We start from the raw sequence: 18522 nt of genomic DNA, 5'->3' as shown, positions 1-18522 counted from the left end.
TCGCCATCACTTCCGTGGCAAAGAAGGGAGGTCCAGCCCTCAGCACTCGTCCAGGTCCCGGGGGGTCAGCACACAGTGCTGAACTAAAGGCCAAAGACCCAGGAAAGGACAGAACAGCACTTTCTCTGGCAGGAAATGCCTTTTTGTTGGGGAAATTAACAAACTGGACTCAGGGCAGTCGACACGCTGGGGCAGCACTGAGCAAAATGGGACACTTCTCCTCTGAGAAGCGGGGATTGGTTCAATTCACTCTGAGAGATTGTTTTCTGGCCACCCCTGTACATATTATCTCCTTTTCTAAAAAATTAAAATTTTAATTTAACCAACAAACCTCTTCTTACTAATCAAGGCCCCCTACTGGGTTCTGGTACCTAGGGCTCACTGCATTCTCGGCCAGCAGGCAATCGGAAGTCTGCTGCCCTAACTTCTGAACAATAAGTAGTTTTGTTCCAAACTAGACATCAGATAGGAAATGCTATTTTTAGGCAGAGGAAATAACAGCAAAAAATAAGACCCCAGGGGACCAAACACTGTGGGCCCTGTCATAGCCCTCGCATCTGATGAGGCTGGCTGGGGGGTCCTGCTGACTGTGGCACCGACAGTGGGGAAGCTCGGCCCCTGGATCAGACAGGGGAGCGGGAGGGGGAGCACATTAGGCCTGAGAAAGCAGACCCCAGGCCTGGGAAAGGCTGGCAAGCAGGGACAGTGGGCCACCAAGGTGTGTGAGGGGTCACTTTTCAGACTGTGGCTTTTGCATCAATTTCCAGGGGGAAAAGGTTCTCTCGAAATTCAGGTATGTGAGTGAAAAGATGGGAGGTGACAATGGCGCTCCCCAAGTATGGCTGGTGAACGGTGCTGAGAAGAATGGAGGGAGGAGAGCTGTCTTTTGTGCAGCAAATATATTAGACAAGTAATTCTCTCCATCTGCACATCATTCACCCCGTGCTAGAGCTCTGCCCCTTACGGTCTGTCCATCAGACCCTCCACGGAGGTGAGCTGGGATGCGGCACAGTCTGTTCTTCAAAAGAGGACACCAAGGGCCACAGAGGTTAAGGACTTACCTGAGATTACAGGGCCAGTAAGTGACAAAGCCTGGACCAGAAGTCAGATGTCTGGACTTCAGTTTAGGGCAGTGACAAAAGGACTTGAGCATGCATTGTAAAAAAGAAAAATCTTATTTAGATACGCGATGATGCCTAAGAATTACTTTAAAATAATATGGGGTAAGTAGGTTTGAGTACAGATAAAACAAGGTGAGTCATGAGTTATCATTTTAATTGGGTGATGGGTACAAGAGGTCTCATTGTATTATTCTCTCTACTTTCTCTCTGTTTCACTTTTTCCATAATAAAAGCTTAAAAAACATTTCAGCGCTCAACAACAATGTAACCTGACACCTTAACCCTCAGGAGTCTGAATCACAGAGAGAAAACTGACAGCACCTGTGACAAGGTGGATTAGCCAGGACTCGGCAGGACTCGGCGGGTACAGGGTGGAAAGGCTTTAACAATGGACTTTTTCAAACCTTTGGTTGAGAGATCTGTTTCCAGGTGCGTATATGTAAATCTTTTTTTTTTTTTTATCAAGAGCTTATTTCAGTTAGGAAGTCTTTGTCCTTTCTTCAAATGACAGTGCATAAAACCTATTTTTCAGTGCTTGGCACAGTTCCTGCATATCAGCCGCATGCCCTAAAACCCATAAAACAACACGGCTGGAGTGGACGTGGGCCCCTGTCCCCACATGTGCAGGAAACACACCTATCGCCATCCCTCTCCCCAGAGCTGTGCCGGTCAGTGCCCCAGGGAGCAACAGAGCAGCACCAACTCTTCATCGTGAAGGCACTGAGGCAGGGCAAGTCCTGAAGTCCAATCTGAGTCATCGCAGAAAACTAAACCACTTTCAGCTCAACTTTACTGTTGATGCTGTTCATGTGCATTTCATTTTTGTCTCACTCTTTGAAAACAGGTGGTCTGTTGAGATGAGTGGCAGGCCCCACTCCCACCTGCCTCGGGGAACCCCAAGTTGCTGATGAAGGCTCTGCAGGGGATGGCCGGCCACCCTGAAACCAGAGCAGCTGGCTCTGTCCCTGCTGTGTAAGCTTCCTCTTCCTGAGATTTCACCTGAGCAAAGCTGAGACGACCCATCAGATGCTCAAATTTACATTTTAGATGTTACTTTTCATGCTGATTTTAATGCCACTTTTCAGTTATGACCACAGACATAATTCCCCTTGATTAACTGGAAAGGCAAGCAGGCCCAGACAGTCGTAAGTTTATTAACTGTTCATCATGTCCAAAGAGGAGAAATGTACAATGAAATCACTGTAGGAGGAGAAAGTACTTGGAGCCAGCTTCTCAGTATCACTGAGTCCTCCTTGGAAAGAGAAGGTATTTACAGCTACAGATACGAGATGGCACACTAACCCAAGATGTCAACAGTATCGCTGTGACTCACATGCATGCGTGCAGCCTACTGTGTGCATGAGCCTTAAATACTCACCGAAACAACGAAGCAAGTCTAGTCTCCTAAGTCAGCATGAGAAAAAGAAAGCTAGGATGAAGGTGGATAGAGGTTTGACAAAACAGAAACTATCTATCAAACCCCAATGTCCTTCTGATACTGTACTCACTGATCTATTCTTGGTACAGATATTTAAATTAACTTGCTTTTTGCCTGAACATCATATTATTTATTCTGCTCAGTGAAATAATGCCAGCTCCTAATTTTTTAATCTAAAATTTTAGATATTTTACCTAATTTGTCCTTAGGACAATAGATAATTTTAAAACCCACTAACAGTTATAAAAAATAAAAATAAATTTAAAAAATATAAAACCCACTAACAGTTTAAAAATAAAACATAACACAACATAATTCCAAAAGGTTGGTGCTAGAGTATAGAATAGCTCCTCATAGCAAGTTGGTAACCAATAAAGGATGAGTGCATTTAGGGAAGAAACACCAACAGACGCTAAGACTAGTGGGTAGAAGTGGGATGCTGTGCCCTGCAACTTGACTAAACTCACTTACCATGTCTGGTAGCTTTGGGGAGGACTCCATAGACTTTCTACACAGAAGATCATGTCTGTGAATAGAGTTCTCCTTCTTCCTTTCCCATCTGGAGGCCTTTATTTGTTTCTTGCCTGAGTGTACTGGTTACAACAGAAATGGTGAGAATGGATGTTCTTGGGGGAAAGTATTAAGTCTTTCACAATTAAGTGTGATGTTTACATAGGTCTCCTTTATCAAGCTGAGGAAGTTCCTTAGTTTTCCTACTCTTTTAAGGGTTTTTATCAGAAATAGCTGTTGGCTTTTTAAACTCTGTGCAGAGAGTTGTTGACTAGTCTCTCCTCTCTCGCTCTAAGCCCGGAGGTTCTGTTTATCTTGCTTATGCCCTGCTCCTTAGGGTCTCTTTAGTTTTCTGTAGGAAACATCTGCTGCGTCAGGCCAGCCAGGCGTAAGCAGAGTGTTTTCCTGGTGTCTGTAAGCCATTCTAGCAAACTGTTAAACCTGAGGAGGGTGTCATAGGAGAAGTAGGATGGTCTGACATCTGAAGTGGGGGTACCCTTGTGGGATTGAGCCCCTTTAATGTGTGGGATATGATACTAATGCTAGGCAGTCAGTATCAGGACTGAATTAAGTTACTGGATATCTAGTTGGTGTCTAGGGAATTGGAGAGGTGGTGTTAGAAAAGAGAATATGTATTTCGTGTCAAGAGGGGGACAACCGCCCTCACCAGGTGGCTCAGTCAGTTGGAGCATCATCCTGTGCACCAAAAGGTTTCAGGTTCAATCCCCACTCAGGGCACATACCTATCTTGCAGGTTCAATCCCTGGTAGGAGCACGTAGAGGAGGCAATCCATCCATGTTTCTCTCTCACATTGATGTTTCTCTCTCTCCCCCTCCCTCCCTTCCTTTCCTTTTTCCCTCCCTCCCTTCTACTTTCTCTAAAATCAGTGAAAAACATATCCTTTGGTGAGGATTTGAAAAAAAAAGAGGAAAAACCCTCACTGTCTCTGTCAAAAGATTACTGTCCTTCATTGACTAATGCCCAGTGTTTCATATAGTCTGTCCATTTTTAATTATTTCAGACAGAAGGTAAACTAGTCCCTGTTACTCTGTCTCAATCCAAAGCAGAAATCCTCAAATCCAAGTCTTCCTTTTTTTTTTGTTAATCCTCACCCGAGGATATTTTTTCATTAATCTTTTAAAGAGAGTGCAAGAGAGAGGGAAAGACAGAGAGAAACACATCAATTGGTTGCCTCCTGCATGTGCCCTGACCAGGGCCCAGGCCGGGGAAAAGCCTGCAACCAAGGTATGCGCCCTTGACCGAAATCGAACCCGGTCCTTTGGTCCACAGACCGACACTCTATCCACTGAGCCAAACCAGCGAGGGCAAATCCAAGTCTTCTTAACCACCACTCCTGAGGCCTCCTGTACCTACCACCATTAGGAGTGTCTACTGGAAACATCTGATTCTATATGTGTAGGACGCACAAGACCCAAGATGCAGCAAAACTTTATCTCTGTGGCAGCTGTCCCTAGCAGAGGCCTGGTGCTCGGGAGAGTCTCAGGAAGTTGTGCTGAACGACCATATGCGTGTTCGCAAGCCCTGGCACAGAATCTAAGGGGCACTAGGAATACAAGTCCCAATGCCATTCAAAGGCCAAAACCAAGGCTTTCCACCAGGACCGCAGAACAAAGTCTAAATTCTTCACTAGCCGGGAGATTTGGGAAATTTGTTTTCCCCTAGTGACAGTAAGAAGAGACCCCAAAACAAAGCCCAGAACAGGAAGTTCTTTGATAAACTGGACAAAACCCAAGGGAAACTGCAATTAATTAGAGTAACTTGCAGTTTCAATTACTCCTTTGTTTTTACTTCTCTTAAAAGCTAAATATGTTTCCAGTTGGTAAAAGGGCCTTTCCTAGGCATCTCTCAAAAGATAAGAGACTGACAATACTGGTTTTATTAAGTATTTACTTAATTTTAGGTCTTTTCTTTCCATCATTCTTTGTTTAAAACCTCTCAAGTAAGAATAATACTGTGAATGACCTTTTTTTTTTTCATGAACAACAGGAGAAAACAAACTATAGTTCTACCCTGATAACTATAACCATATCTTGATACGCAGAAATGGTACATAAAGTGTGAGAATAAATCATTTCCTAGACACATTCTACAGGACTTTTCTATATTAGATCATAACTACTTTAAAGGTCAAATAAAGGCAAAAACACTTTCAATCTTAGTATTAAGGCATCATACAGCTCTTTGCAGTGAGCTATGAAACTTCCCCATCTATAGTAACGTTCATATCCGGGACATATATAAGATACTAATGGGACAAGAAAAGCCTGCTATGCCCATCACTGAAGAATATTGAGGGGTATGTTTAAAGCCCTGTTGTGCTTTTTAAAGAGCAAGAGAAGCTAGCTTGACAGGTGTAATATTCCATGAAGGAGGCTCTCACCAAAGACCCCGTCCACCACAGTGCAGGCAATTAGAGCAGACATGTTCTCACCAGGAGAGTTCCCAAACACGGCACTAAGTCTGTCACTTCTAGCTTCAAATCCTCCTGGAGGTCCGCACTGTCTACAGAATTAAGAGGAGGGAACAACACTACTATGGTAGCCCTGGCCAGGTGACCCAGTTGGCTGGAGCATCACCCCATTCAATTCCAGGTCAGGGCACATACCTAGATTGTGGGTTCGACCTCAGGCCAGGGCCTATGCGGGAGGCAACGGATCTATGTTTCTCTCTTCTCTCTTCTCTCTCTCTCTCTCTCTCTTTCCCTCCCTCCCTCCCTCAAAAATCATTAAATCATACCCTCAGGTGAGGATTAAAACACACACACACACCAAAAGAAAAAACCACTACTATGGTATACATACTATGGGTTTTTCCAGATCTGTAAACCTACACACAAAAAAACTTATTCTCTTCACACACATCATATAGTTTTATCTAGGGTTTCCTGAAGTCTGTTATCTGTTTGTCAGTTAAGTTTGGATACACAGGATTAACAAAGGTAAACAGGTTTCCTTACTATAGACCCGTCAAGCCTTTATTTGTGGATGTATAACAAAGCTCCCAGAATTCCCCACAGAACACCTCAATGGACCAGTGGCTCAATCCGTGCCTCTTCTCTAACCTGCCACCCTCTCCATCTCCCTTCTGCACATCATGAATGGACTTGTTTCTGTACTCTTTCCCTCCTGACGCACACACTCCTCCACCCTCCGGGACCTGGCTTCCGCCTCTATCATGCTGCAGACGCAGTTCTCCAAAGGTGACACTGGGCCTCGTGTCCCTCCGCCTAGGACTAGGTCCTTGAAGCCTCTCCCATACCTTTCCTCACCCCTCTTGACTTGGCTCACGTCTTTTTTCCACTCTTCTTTTAACAATTAAAAATAGAGAGAGGTCCTGGCCGGTGTGGCTCAATTGGTTGGAGCATCATCCTGTACACCAGAAGGTGGGGGCTTCAATTCCTGGTCAGGGCACATGCCCAGGATGTGAGTTTGATCCCTGATCGGGGCCCATGGGGGAAACAACTGATCAATGTTTCTCTCTTACTTTAATTTTTTCTCTCTCTCTCTTCCTTCTTCTCTCTCTCAAATCAATAAAAAAACATATACTCAGGTGAGGATTAAAAAATAATTTTTAATAGAGAAAATACAAAAACACAGCATATAAAACCTATATTCCCATTCATCAGAAGTGACAACCATTAGACTAAACTAATAATGCCATGTTTGCCTCAAGTCTTTTTTTGTCAATAAAAGAACAGAACAGGGTAAAGATGAAGTCCTTTGATTTCTGTTGACAAGCCTATTCCTCTCCTCCTCTCTCCAAAGGCAAGCATGTGAGTGTGCTGCACATCTTTCCAGTCCACTTCCATATTTTCACATGCAGATGTATGCACTCATTTACAATAAAAATCACTAAGTTTTACACAAAACCTAACACAAAACATCATATAACAGGTATAATTTATAAACATTCTGCCCTAGCCTGTTTGGCTCAGTGGATAGAGCATCAGTCTCCGGACTGAAGCATCCCCGGTTCAATTCCAGTCAGGGGCACATACCTCAGTTGCAGGCTCAATCTGGGGCCCTGGTACGGGTGCGTGCAGCAAGCAACCAATCAATGTGTTTTTCTCATATCGATGTTTCTCTCTCTGCATCTCTCCCTTACACCCTCTCTGCAAATCAATGGGAAAATATCCTCTGATGAGGATTAACAATAAATAAATAAATATTAAAAAATATAAACTTTCCTTTTCACTCCATAAGACCTACCCAGGTTGACACTCGACAAGACCTAATACTGATTTTATCAATCTATCAACATTGACCCCGTTGCTTTATTGAAACCTCCAGCTGCTGAAAAGTTAGTATGCACCAGCGGTCCTGTCCGTAAGTGCTTCACATGTATTATCTTATTCACCCTCCCAACAACCACTGAGATATTCCAAATGCCTACAGCCAGCAAAGCAGGAAGGCACTTTTCCAGGGATGGCCACGTCCCAGGCTGCGCCCTGAACCACTATGCTAAGCTGCCCTCTGACTACCAATAGCCAACTAAGCACTTTTCCTGTGTCAGGTGCTCTTTATGGATCATGTCTCTTAACTCTGAAACACAGTATGTCAAGTACAATGAATTCTCCCCGTTTAGTGGTGAAGAAACACAGGCTCGAGGCGGTGCTGGAGGCCTGCTGTGAACCATGACTCCACTGCTTCAGAGGCCAAGTCTTACCTAACCTGAGCTAAGTGTAAGATTTACTGAAAAACAAGTCAAAGATGAGATTTGAAAGATGGGCTGAAGGGAGATTGTGAGAGCCCTGAATGGCCAGGTCAGGAGGATGGGCTGACAGGTTACCTGGCATTATACCAATGTCACTAGTCCCTGATCACACAGCTCCAGAGCCTCCTGGGAACAGGAAAACGATACTTACAGTCATGGACCTTATAGCAGTGCTTCTGCAAGCGCTTAACCTCCCATTCCTCCAGCACTCCGTGAGTCATCAGCAACTGGAGGAACCGCCGGTGGACATCAGTCATGGTGCCCGTTCTTCTGGAACTACCCTGCATGGTGACGGAGCTAGAAAAGACGTAAATGAAATCAACTTACCTCTGAACACACCAAAAGCAATGTGCTAGATTGTGTATGAATTTGCATTAACAAATATAAGTTTGTTATGGTTTCTAAAATCAAGGTCAACATGCTGAATAATACAAAAATGAAAAGGACACAAGTCAGGGGCTAGTCAAATGAGTACTGGGCAGTGGTGAAATGCGTGGGTCGGAGCCAACCCGAGGCCGGCATTCACAGCTGCTCCATCACCTCGGGTGTGAAATTGGGAAACGTCACCTCCAAGTGCTTCAGTTTCGGATCAGTAAAATCAGAATAATGATAAAAACATTCTCCACACAATTACCATGAGGAGTAAATGAAATAATACACAGAGAAGCCTGGTAACAGACGAAGCACTAAATAAGTGTTAGCTATTTTCACTATTGGATGATTCTAGATCTGAAACTTGGCTTAGTCACTTACCAGCTCTATGGCCCTGGATAAATTTAGCTGAGGCCCCATATTCTCACTAAAAAATTAGAACAACATTCACTGCCTAGAGAAATGCTAGCACACACTGAATAAGTGTTAGTTTCCTTCCCTTCTCCCAAACCCCTAATAAAACTGACCTCATAGGACTACAGGGTACTTTCTAAACCTCCTGCTCTCTATTAAAACAGTATCTTTCCACAAACCACAAAGAGCAGAGCTGATCACAAAGCCCGCTGCTGCCAGGGGTCCAGTCGTTGCACAGGGCCTAAGAGCGCGGGTTCAGAACTGGACAGATGGCTCTGACACCAGTTCTTGCTAGGCCTGCCTGAACTTAAAAATCACGTAATCTGTGCATTAAAAATACGCACCCATGGCTTCTTTCCTGGAGGTTCTGACTGCATAGGGGCCTGGCATTCTGAGATTTTTAACATTCACTTCAGGTGATGCCATGATCTGACAAGAAATTTGCCGTTACTTAGGCAAATATAACACAGAAACATTTTTAGCTAACACGTTTAATCACCCTGAGCCTCAGCCTTTTCACCTATAATATGAGGGTAATAATAACCATATTTAAGGCATAAGTTTAAGTGAGATATGACTACCAAATGTTTGCCAAGGACCTGGCCCATAGGAGATGCACAAAAAGACCAGTTACTGTTCTTTCCAACAGCATCACCAGCTGGACCTCGGAGCTGGAAAGATGCACTGTCCCAGGATCGGTTTCCCTGCCAGCCTACTAGCTTTCCTCGAGCCTCTTTCACCAGCATCTCAACCTCAACAAATCCTAAACCGGATTCCTTCTCCTTTCAGCATCTGCAACCCTTTTTCTCCTGAGTGCTCTTTGCAAATCACCTGCTTTAGGTGGTACAGTCCACAGTCATGCAAACACCACAGACCTGATCCTCCTTTCCCTCAACCTCAGATCCAGCCCCCCCCCCCCCCCCCCCCCGCCCTGCTCTCTCCCTTCCTCCCCTTCTACTCTCTAAAATCAATGGGGAAAATATTCTCGGGTGAGAAGGAAATTCCTTTGTCTACAAAAACCTACAGCAAACATAATACTTAGGGACAAGATGTTGAAAGCAATCACTTTAAAATCCAAATTAGGCTCTGGCCAGGTAGTTCACTTAGTTGGAGCTTCATCCCACACACCAAAAGGCTGTGGGTTCCATCCCCAGTCGGGGCGTGTGTGGGAGGCAACCGACTGATGTTTCTCTCATAGTGATGTTTCTCTCTCTTTCTCTCCCCTTTCCTCTCTCTCTAAAATCAATAAAAATATATCCTAAAGTGAGGATTAAAAAAATTAAATCCAAATTAATCCAATGCAACTAAATCAATGCAATTCCAGTCAAATTCCCAATAGGCTTTATGTCTGTGTGTGATCTGACAAAGATGATTCTAAAATTTCATGGAAAACATAAAGGCAAAGCAGCAAAGGCGTTCTTGGAAAAGATAAAGGAGAACTTGTCCTACCGGGTACCAAGTAACTGGAAAGCTAGAGCAGTGAATAAAATGTGATACTGGTGTAGAAATAGACAAAGATCAATGAAACAGAATAAAGGACTCCGAACAGAATTGTAAATATGTACGGGTACTTGACATGTTGGAGAAATGGAATGCCAGATCAAAGCAAACTTTTCAATAAAAGGTGCCAAAACAACTGACTATCCATACATGAGAAAGAAAAGAAGAACGAGACCCTTACCTCACACTATGTACAAAAATCTACTGCTAAAGATTAAGGTCATAAGAAAGGAAACACTATGAAACTTTGGTACAACAACACAGAAGAATATCTCCCCCACCACCACCATCCCTCCCCCACCCAGGCCACACTGCCTAGAAGAATATCTTTTTGACCAAAAGTAGGGTAGGATTTCTTTAAAAGATTAAAAAAAAACTATAAATCATAAAGGATTATAATGATATATTCAGCTTTGTTAACATTAATGACTCTGTTCACCAAAAACACCCGAGAATGGAAAAGAGAAAGAGAAGACAAGCTACAAACCAGAAGGTATTTAAGCCACAAAATATTTGTATTCAGAACATATAGGGAACGCCTACAAATAAGGGGAAGACAACTATAAGAGAAAAATAAACAACAGAAATTTTACATAGAGGATGCACAAATTATTAATAAATACATAAAAAGATGCTCCACCTCAATGTCATCAGGCAAATGAATATTAAAACCACCATGATTAAAGTCTTAACCATCACCAGATGGGAAAAATCCTTCAAAGTGGCTGAGACCGAAACTTTCATCCACCACTGGTAGAGCATACACTCTTATAATCACTTCAGACAACTGGGTACTGCTAGCTCATTTGGGTGTCCTTAAAAATCTGTTAGCTATATACCTTATGGAAACTTTTCCACACCGGCCCCAGGAAATACGTTTGTAAAAACACCACGTAACAGCAAAAATCTGGCGAGAGTACAAATGACGATCAACTGAAGAACACCTCCATAAAGCATGTATAATCATACCATGGAATCCAAAGCAACGAAGACCAAGTAGAGAGCTACTCACATCAACAAGGATGCATCTAATACACATATTATATGCAAAAGTCAAGTCAAACAAGATATATATTAGGATCCCATTTATAAAAAATTCAAAACCGTGCATTGCATTCATTAGAGATGTCAACAGTAAAAAACTACAGAGAAAAACAAGAAAATTAGCAACAATACTCAGAGCAATGGTTACATAGTATTTGGCAAGAAGAGTGAAAGATTCAGTGGGGGTTTTGAGGATACGAAAATGTTCTATTCCTTAAGTTGGTAGTGTTCGTTTAATTTTCATTCTTCAAACTTATTATTTTTACAGGTATGTTACATATCTTAATAAAGAAGAAATTATGTAAATACTAGAGGCCTGGTTGCACAAATTCGTGCACGGCTTGGGGGGAGGGGTAAGGGTGGTTGGCAGGCTGGCCCCACCCCTGATGGGGTGAGGGAGGGGCCTCAGGCAATTGGCCAGCCGCCCCACATCCTGGTCAAACTCCCAGTTGAGCTGTAACCGGTTTGGCTCAGTGGATAGAGCGTTGGCCTGCGGACTCAAGGGTCCCAGGTTCGATTCCGGTCAAGGGCATGTACCTTGGTTGCAGGCACATCCCCAGTGGGGGGGGTGCAGGAGGCAGCTGATGGATGTTTCTCTCTCATTGATGTTTCTAACTCTCTATCCTTCTCCCTTCCTCTCTGTAAAAAATCAGTAAAATATATATATTTTTTAAAAGCTATCTTATTTTTAAAAAAACACACACACACAAAAACTCCCGGTTGAACACCCGGTCGAACTCCTGGTTGCGGGGACAATTTGCATATTAGTCTTTTATTATATAGGATGTTAAGTAACAGCCAAAATAAATGTTAAGGAGAAGGAAGCATAGAAAGGAATACCATGCTATAACCTGGGGTAAAAGGAATATGGGGGTGAGAGATACAGAGAGGCTTGCTTATGTCTAGAAACCAGTGATCTCTCTGAAGACTGACTGGGCAGGGGGGTTAACCATGGACAGGTACCACCTATCCAGATAATTTCAAAATAGAAACGTTTGTGGAATAGGCAAACCTCAATTTTAACCATCTGTGCCGGGTGCTAGACACAGTGTTAGTGCTTCACACCCGCGGTCTCATTTACTCCTCACCAGAACCTCAGGAGGAAGGCATTACTGAGCCCATTTTACAGATGAGGAAACTGAGGGCACCAGGTGGCACACACTGTTAGTGATGGAGATGGGGGTGCCCACGCAAAGGCACAGTTCAGCAACCGTGGCACACCCCTCGGCGAGGAGGAGGAGGAGCAGACAGTGACATCAGGAGCCCAGTCCCTTATCTGCAATTCTCCAACCTGTTTTCTGGAAAATCTCTTAAGTTTGAAAACTTGATCTGATCTCAGGTGAAGCTACTTATGGTTGTTCCTTATCCCTTAAAGAGTTAGGATAGATAGATAGATAGATAGATAGACAGACAGAGATATATCTGTGAAAATATTAATGTATTGATTCCAAACACTGCCCCGAACCCCGCTGAATGTATGCAGAACATAGATATGCGCCATATCACCTTCCGAGACCCGAGAACTGCGGGATTCTGCGCACAGCTAGCCCAGGGCTGTAAGATAGGGGCTGGGGACGTGCACAAACAAGTTTCATACACAAAGTCGAGGGGAGCAGCAAGTACGGCGAGAGAACGGAGGGTGCTCGGCGAAGGCCTATTTTATGTATTCAGTTCGGATATATTTTGTATTCTGCTTTTTCACCTAATATGATGAAAAGTGTTTTTTCACCTACTATTGCGATTTTAAAACGTCTGTGTGTGAGAGGGTCGAGTTTCAGGTCTCTGTGCCTCACTGCCCCTCTCTGGGCCTCCGTTTCCCCCTCCGGAAACGTGAAACCCCCGGGTCCCCGCACCTGGCGCCCCCTCGGCACAGCGCGGGCCGACCGCGGGCCTGCCCGCACCTCCCGTCTTCCCTCGCCTCTCGGGACCGCTCTCCTCCGTTCCCCGCCCCCCCGCCCCCCAAAGCGCGCCACAGAATTACCCTCCGCGGCTCCGAAGCGCGAGTCTCACAGCCGACGGCGCTAGCCGAAAAGCGGCTCGGTCCCTCCTTCCGGGCGGAGCGAACGCGGATGCGGTGCTCCCATTGGTGGTTACGCAGATTCGCCCCGCCCACTGGGTGACACACTTCCTGTTCTCCCGCCCGACGCGTTGCCATGGTGCCGCGGGATCCTCCGTTCTGTAGGGAATTGCGCGCTTCCCCACCGCTCTCGGCAGGGCAGGTGAAAGGGCGTCAGAGTCCTGCCCAGCAGTGACAGACCGCGACCGCAGAGGGGGGAGAGCAGGCGGGCAGCGGACCCCACGCCATGGCCGGGCCTCAGTCTCCCCCGTGTGTGGAACTGGTAGTGTGAGCTCGTGGCCAAGAACGAGGGTTCTGTTGCCAGGTCCCCTGACTGGAGTCCTGCCTCTGCCCTTCACTGGTTGCTGGGTCGGGGCAAGTCCCGCAGCGGCGCTGAGCCTGTTTCACCTGTGAAATGGGGAAAGTCCCTGTGAGGCAGAGTGTTTGTGGGGTTCGCACACAGCCGTGCTGACTGAAAGGTCCTGCTGCCCGGCCCAGGGAGCGCCGTGAAGGGTCCGTGGAGGGATCAACAGCAGCGAGCGGATGGCTCGTGGGAGGCTCCGGGCGGCCCTGGCCCACGTGCGTACAGTGTTCGGGCCGCAGGTCTGAGCCGGGAGCGCGCCCAGCGCGGGGACCGGTGCCGGGACCCACCTCCCTGGCGGGAGCTTCCCATCCTGCCTGGCCAGTCCCCGCTCCCGCGACCTTAGACACCTCTGCCGCCGGACCTCCGTCTCCTCCTCTGCTGAGCAGGGAGGCGCGCCATGTTTGGTTCGAGGCCTGAGGTCCGAGCTGGGCCGGCGGGACTGGAGTCCAGGTTCTGAAACTTGGCGTCTCTGCGACCAGGACAGCCACCGAAGCCGCCCCTCGCAGCCTGCTCGTCTATAAGCAGGATAATGGTTGCCCTTCGCTGATGTAATTGTTGTGAAGGTTACATGAGCTAATGCATGCAACCCACCTGGGAGAGTGTCTCGCACATAGTGTGCCCTCAGTCCGCACATAGTGTGCCCTCAATCCGTGTGAGCTGCCATCGCTAATGAAGAACTTTATAGGCTGCCTTGGGGGCCCTGGAATAAGAGAACAGTCCTGGGCAGGACCACCCGCGTTTTGTTTGTCCTGCACAGTTTTGTGTACGTTTGAGTTCATTGTCAATGTTTAGAGTTAAGGGAGGTCACGTAAAACTGTGACGGCTCCTGAAAAACGGGGCAACGTGGCAACAACAGACCACACTGGAGAGCTTAGCAGAAACACCACCCTGTGCTTTCCCGGGGTGTAAAGAAATAAAGACGGAGGGCTGTGAATAGGAAACACTTGGAACCCTGACATTTCAGGGTCAAAGAACAAAGGAGGGGGTAGCGAGAGAAGAAAGGGAGTCAAGATTGAGGGGTATCAGAGGCAAATAGCTAAGAGAACGTTTTGAGGTGCAGGGTGTGGTCAGGTTTGTCTGTGATCTGGAGAAATCATGAAAGATAGGCCTGGTGCACTCAGGGTTGAGTGTCGAACCCTGAACCAAGAGGTCACCGGTTCAATTCCTGGTCAGGGCCCATGCCTGGGTTGCAGGCTCAATCCCCAGGAGGGGGAGTGCGGGAGGCAGCCTATCGATATTTCTCTCTCATGGATGTTTCTATTTCTCTATCCCTCTCTCTCTCTCTAAAATTAATAAAGACATTTTCTAAATAATAAATAAAAGATAGGCTACGCTGATCTAGAAGTTAATGGTCAATAAGAGCCCATAGAGAGGCGAGGAAGCTCACGTCAGCCTCCAAGAGGAGTGCTGATTGCTGTTAGGAAGGATGGCGTTGGGAAGGGGAGATCAGGGGCAGAGTGAGTAATGGATAGATAAACACAGGGAGACAGGGGAGGATGGGGTCAAGGGTATATGGAGACAGGATTACTCTTACCCTAGAGAAGAGGGGAGACACTTCTGAAGCAGGAGGAAGGGAGGTAGAAAAGACTAAACGAAAGCTCACCCTAATGTTTCTGTTTTCTCCATAAAGTAGCAAACGATCATTCGGCTGAGTAAAGGAGCTGGGGAGATGCTGAAGATTTGAAGGGGATCAAGAAGGTTGAAGCAGATTCCGAAGGAAATACAAAAGTGAGGTTCCAGCTAAGGTTGAAGCCATGAACGTGTAGAGAGGACAGTTGCTCCCTGATTTCCCCAACCTCCCATCCCCATGCCAGGGGCCTCTGAGCAGAAGCTCAGTGTGGATTCCACCCGGGATGATCTCTGTTGGGCTTGTGCAGTTGTCTCTAGAAGGCGAAGCACTGGACAGCGTTGTGGAAGGGTCCTTGTATGGGCAGGCGGAGATGGGAAGGGGGAAGTGCAGAGAAATCAGCATGCAGGCTCACAGCAGCTGGAGGTCTCAGAGAGCTGGGTTGGGTTCAGAAGGAAGAAGTAGTGAGTGAAGACTGGAACTGGCGATGAGGGAGTGACCCACCACAGAGCAGCTGTCCAGCCTCAGCATGAGTCCACCCTCAAAAGACAACCCATTCAGTGAGATTCTATTAAGATCTTTGATTTGCCAGACCTTGGACTGTCCGCTACAAGACAACTCTGACAGTTCAAATGTTTCAGAAAGTTGACCCTAAAAGGTACAAAAGCTGTGTGAACATAAATGTTTTGTACATAAGGAGGTGGCCGAGGCCTTGGCTAGAGAGGAATAAGCTAAATCTTAGGATAAGGGCCCAAATCATAGGCGAAGGGCTCTGTCTTTCACCTGAAGACCATTGAAGCTGAGAGAGGAAGTGGTAACATCTGGTTTGTATTTCAGAAAAAGAACATCGGCATATCTGTCTTTTCAAACATGTTTGGAACATTTACAGAAATTGACTCTGTACTGGCCACAAAGGAAGCCTCAATGAATTCCGAAGAATCTATAGATCGTATTCATGAACCACAATGAAATAAAATTTAAAATCAACAACAAGCCTTGGCCCGTGTGGCTCAGTTAGTTGAGCAACATCCTATGCACCAAAAGGCCTTGGGTTTGATTCCCAGGCAGGGCAACATGCCCAGGCATTGATGTTTCTCCCTCTCCCTCTCTCTAAAACCAGTAAAACATATATTTTTTTTTAAATCAACAACAAAGCCGAAACCGGTTTGGCACAGTGGATAGAGCATCGGCCTGCGGACTGAAAGGTCCCAGGTTCGATTCCGGTCAAGGGCATGTACCTGGGTTGTGGGCACATCCCCAGTAGGAGATGTGCAGGAGGCAGCTGATCGATGTTTCTCTCTCATCGATGTTTATAACTCTCTATCTCTCTCCCTTCCTCTCTGTAAAAAATCAATAAAATATATTTTTAAAAAATCAACAACAAAAAGATATCCAAAAAGAAACCCATACAATTCATAAAATATATCTTAAATTAGTACCAGCAGTTACTTCTGAGGAAGGACTAGGAAGACAGGATGGTTTGTTTATCTTACACATCTATGACTTATCTATATATCTATACTAATAAAAGGGTAATCTGCTAATTAGACTGGACGTCTTCTGGACAAAGCCACAGTGGCGGGGGGCCAAGGCAGAGGCAGTTAGGGGCGATCAGGCCGGCAGGCAGGGGAGCAGTTAGGGGCATCAGGCAGGCAGGGAGGCAAGCAGTTAGGAGCCAGCAGTCTCAGATTGTGAGAGGGTGCAGGCCAGGCTGAGGGACCCCCATCCCCTCCCCGTGCACAAATTTCATGCACCGGGCCTCTAGTCAATAATAAAATGTATAAGCATATGTTCTAGTTTTATTTCTTATACTTTATACTTTTTTATGTTAACAGATTTTATAATACATTTTAAAAAGAAAAAGAACACACATTTGGAAACAAAATTACATATGTTTTTTAAAAAATCAATATGGAAATTACAAAATATTGAGTAGTGAATGACAATAAAAGTCTTACATAATCAGACGTGTGGGGTCCAACTAAAACAATAATTAGAGAGGGATTTATAACCTTCAGTGTACTTAATTAAAAACAAGAAAACAAAATTTAATTTGTATCGATTTAAAAGGTAGAAAAATATATAAATCCAGAGAAAACAGAAGGAAGGAAATAATAAAAAAGCAGAAATGAGTAAAACAAGAAGCAAAAGAAAATAAAGTTGCTTATGGAAACCATATACTCACATTTTTATTTATTACATTTCAGTTGGATCTGGTGGAGGTGATGGGCATGTGCTGGTGAAGCAGAGGGACAATGATTCCCCTCAGCTTATCTCTCACCAGAGAGGGATGGTGACAGGCCCCAAAGGTCATCTTTAAAAACAGTTCCTGTGTAAAGTCCGGGGAGACTTGGACACTGGGCGGGGAAATACGCACACCGCTGGAAGCAGTGCGGACCATTCAGCCCTTCAGCACAGACCGTTGTGGGGGAGGGGGCGGCGGCGGGGGGGGGGGGGGGGGGGGGGAGGGTGGCGGCTCGCTCTCTAAGAGCCTGGACATAAATGTTGTTTGACCTGGTGATTCCACTTCTGGGAACCTGCCTGCGGAAATAACCAGAGATGCTCACAAAGGTAAATGCAGAGAAGGGCATCATGGCCTTGATTCTTCAGGGGAAATGGCAACAGCTCACACGTCTCCAAATACAAAGGGGAATGGTGGTCAAAATAAGTGAAATTCTGCAAAATCTTATGCAGCCTGAAAATTATGTTTTCAAAGAATACTTGAGGTCAGAAGGGGGGAAAAACCCATAATGCATATTTTAAGAGAGAGAGAAAACTAGAAGACTCTATATACCAAAATATTATTGGTGAATATTCCTGATTGGATGGATATTAGGTAAACTTTTTCTTGTCACTTTTTATGTGTTTCAACTCCCTCCAGAAGCATGTTTTATAGTCACAAGAAATATTACTTTTCAAAATAAATGGACTCTATGTGATCACAAAGATTTTAGATATAATGAAATCGATACTATATAAAATTGGAATATACTTACAGCCACATTTATCCAGCATCATCAGAGAATTGTTACACATTAGTGAATTTTCTATATAACTAGAAAACATTTTAAGCACAAACATTTTTTTAAAATTCTATTCCCTTTATTAATCCTAAAGTATATACTTATCTCTCTCTTATGACATGACGAGCACAGCGATGTCTTTGAGGACAATTTCTACATCTCAGGCTTTTTGCCTTCACCCCAGGATTAGCCCTGTTCCTCTGGCACCTCCGTGTCTTCATTTTTAATTTCATGAGTTTTCATTTTTTATAGAGTCAGCTTTTCATAGTATTTTCATGTCTTTCCCTCTGTCGAGTATCAGCAGTCCTAATCTCTTCTTATAATTACCTTCTTTCAGCAACCCCTGGCCTGAGCATATAAATAGCCAGTCTTATTATG

General features: G+C 45.2%; 1 protein-coding gene and 1 long non-coding RNA gene across 3 annotated transcripts in view; one reads left to right on the top strand and one right to left on the bottom strand.

Moving 5' to 3' along the window:
* The window catches only part of NSMCE1 (NSE1 homolog, SMC5-SMC6 complex component), a 29363-nt gene extending 16181 nt beyond the window's left edge, over window positions 1–13182 (bottom strand). Inside the window, exons 1-2 of the mRNA XM_070413632.1 lie at window positions 13116–13182; window positions 7956–8101 (exon numbers count right to left, since the gene is read on the bottom strand). Of these exons, the coding sequence (XP_070269733.1) occupies window positions 7956–8091 (136 nt within the window). The 5' untranslated portion in view covers window positions 8092–8101; window positions 13116–13182. The remainder of the gene's footprint in view (window positions 1–7955; window positions 8102–13115) is intronic.
* A 937-nt stretch (window positions 13183–14119) lies between these two features.
* LOC139008348 (uncharacterized) lies at window positions 14120–16849 on the top strand. Of its 2 annotated transcripts, XR_011471138.1 has the most exons (3): window positions 14120–14317; window positions 15188–15282; window positions 15959–16849. It is a non-coding gene; the product is annotated as an uncharacterized lncRNA (long non-coding RNA). The 2 variants fall into 2 exon arrangements; XR_011471137.1 differs by lacking the exon at window positions 15959–16849 and having other exon boundaries at window positions 14120–14321.
* The last annotated feature ends 1673 nt before the right edge of the window (window positions 16850–18522 follow it).

Source organism: Myotis yumanensis, unplaced genomic scaffold, assembly GCF_028538775.1.
Source record: "Myotis yumanensis isolate MYYU_CA2020_CCGP unplaced genomic scaffold, mMyoYum1.0.hap1 SCAF_4, whole genome shotgun sequence".
Classification (NCBI taxonomy): Eukaryota; Metazoa; Chordata; class Mammalia; order Chiroptera; family Vespertilionidae; genus Myotis; species Myotis yumanensis.
Note: the sequence above shows the minus strand (reverse complement) of the source record. Positions and strands in the feature narration are given on the sequence as shown.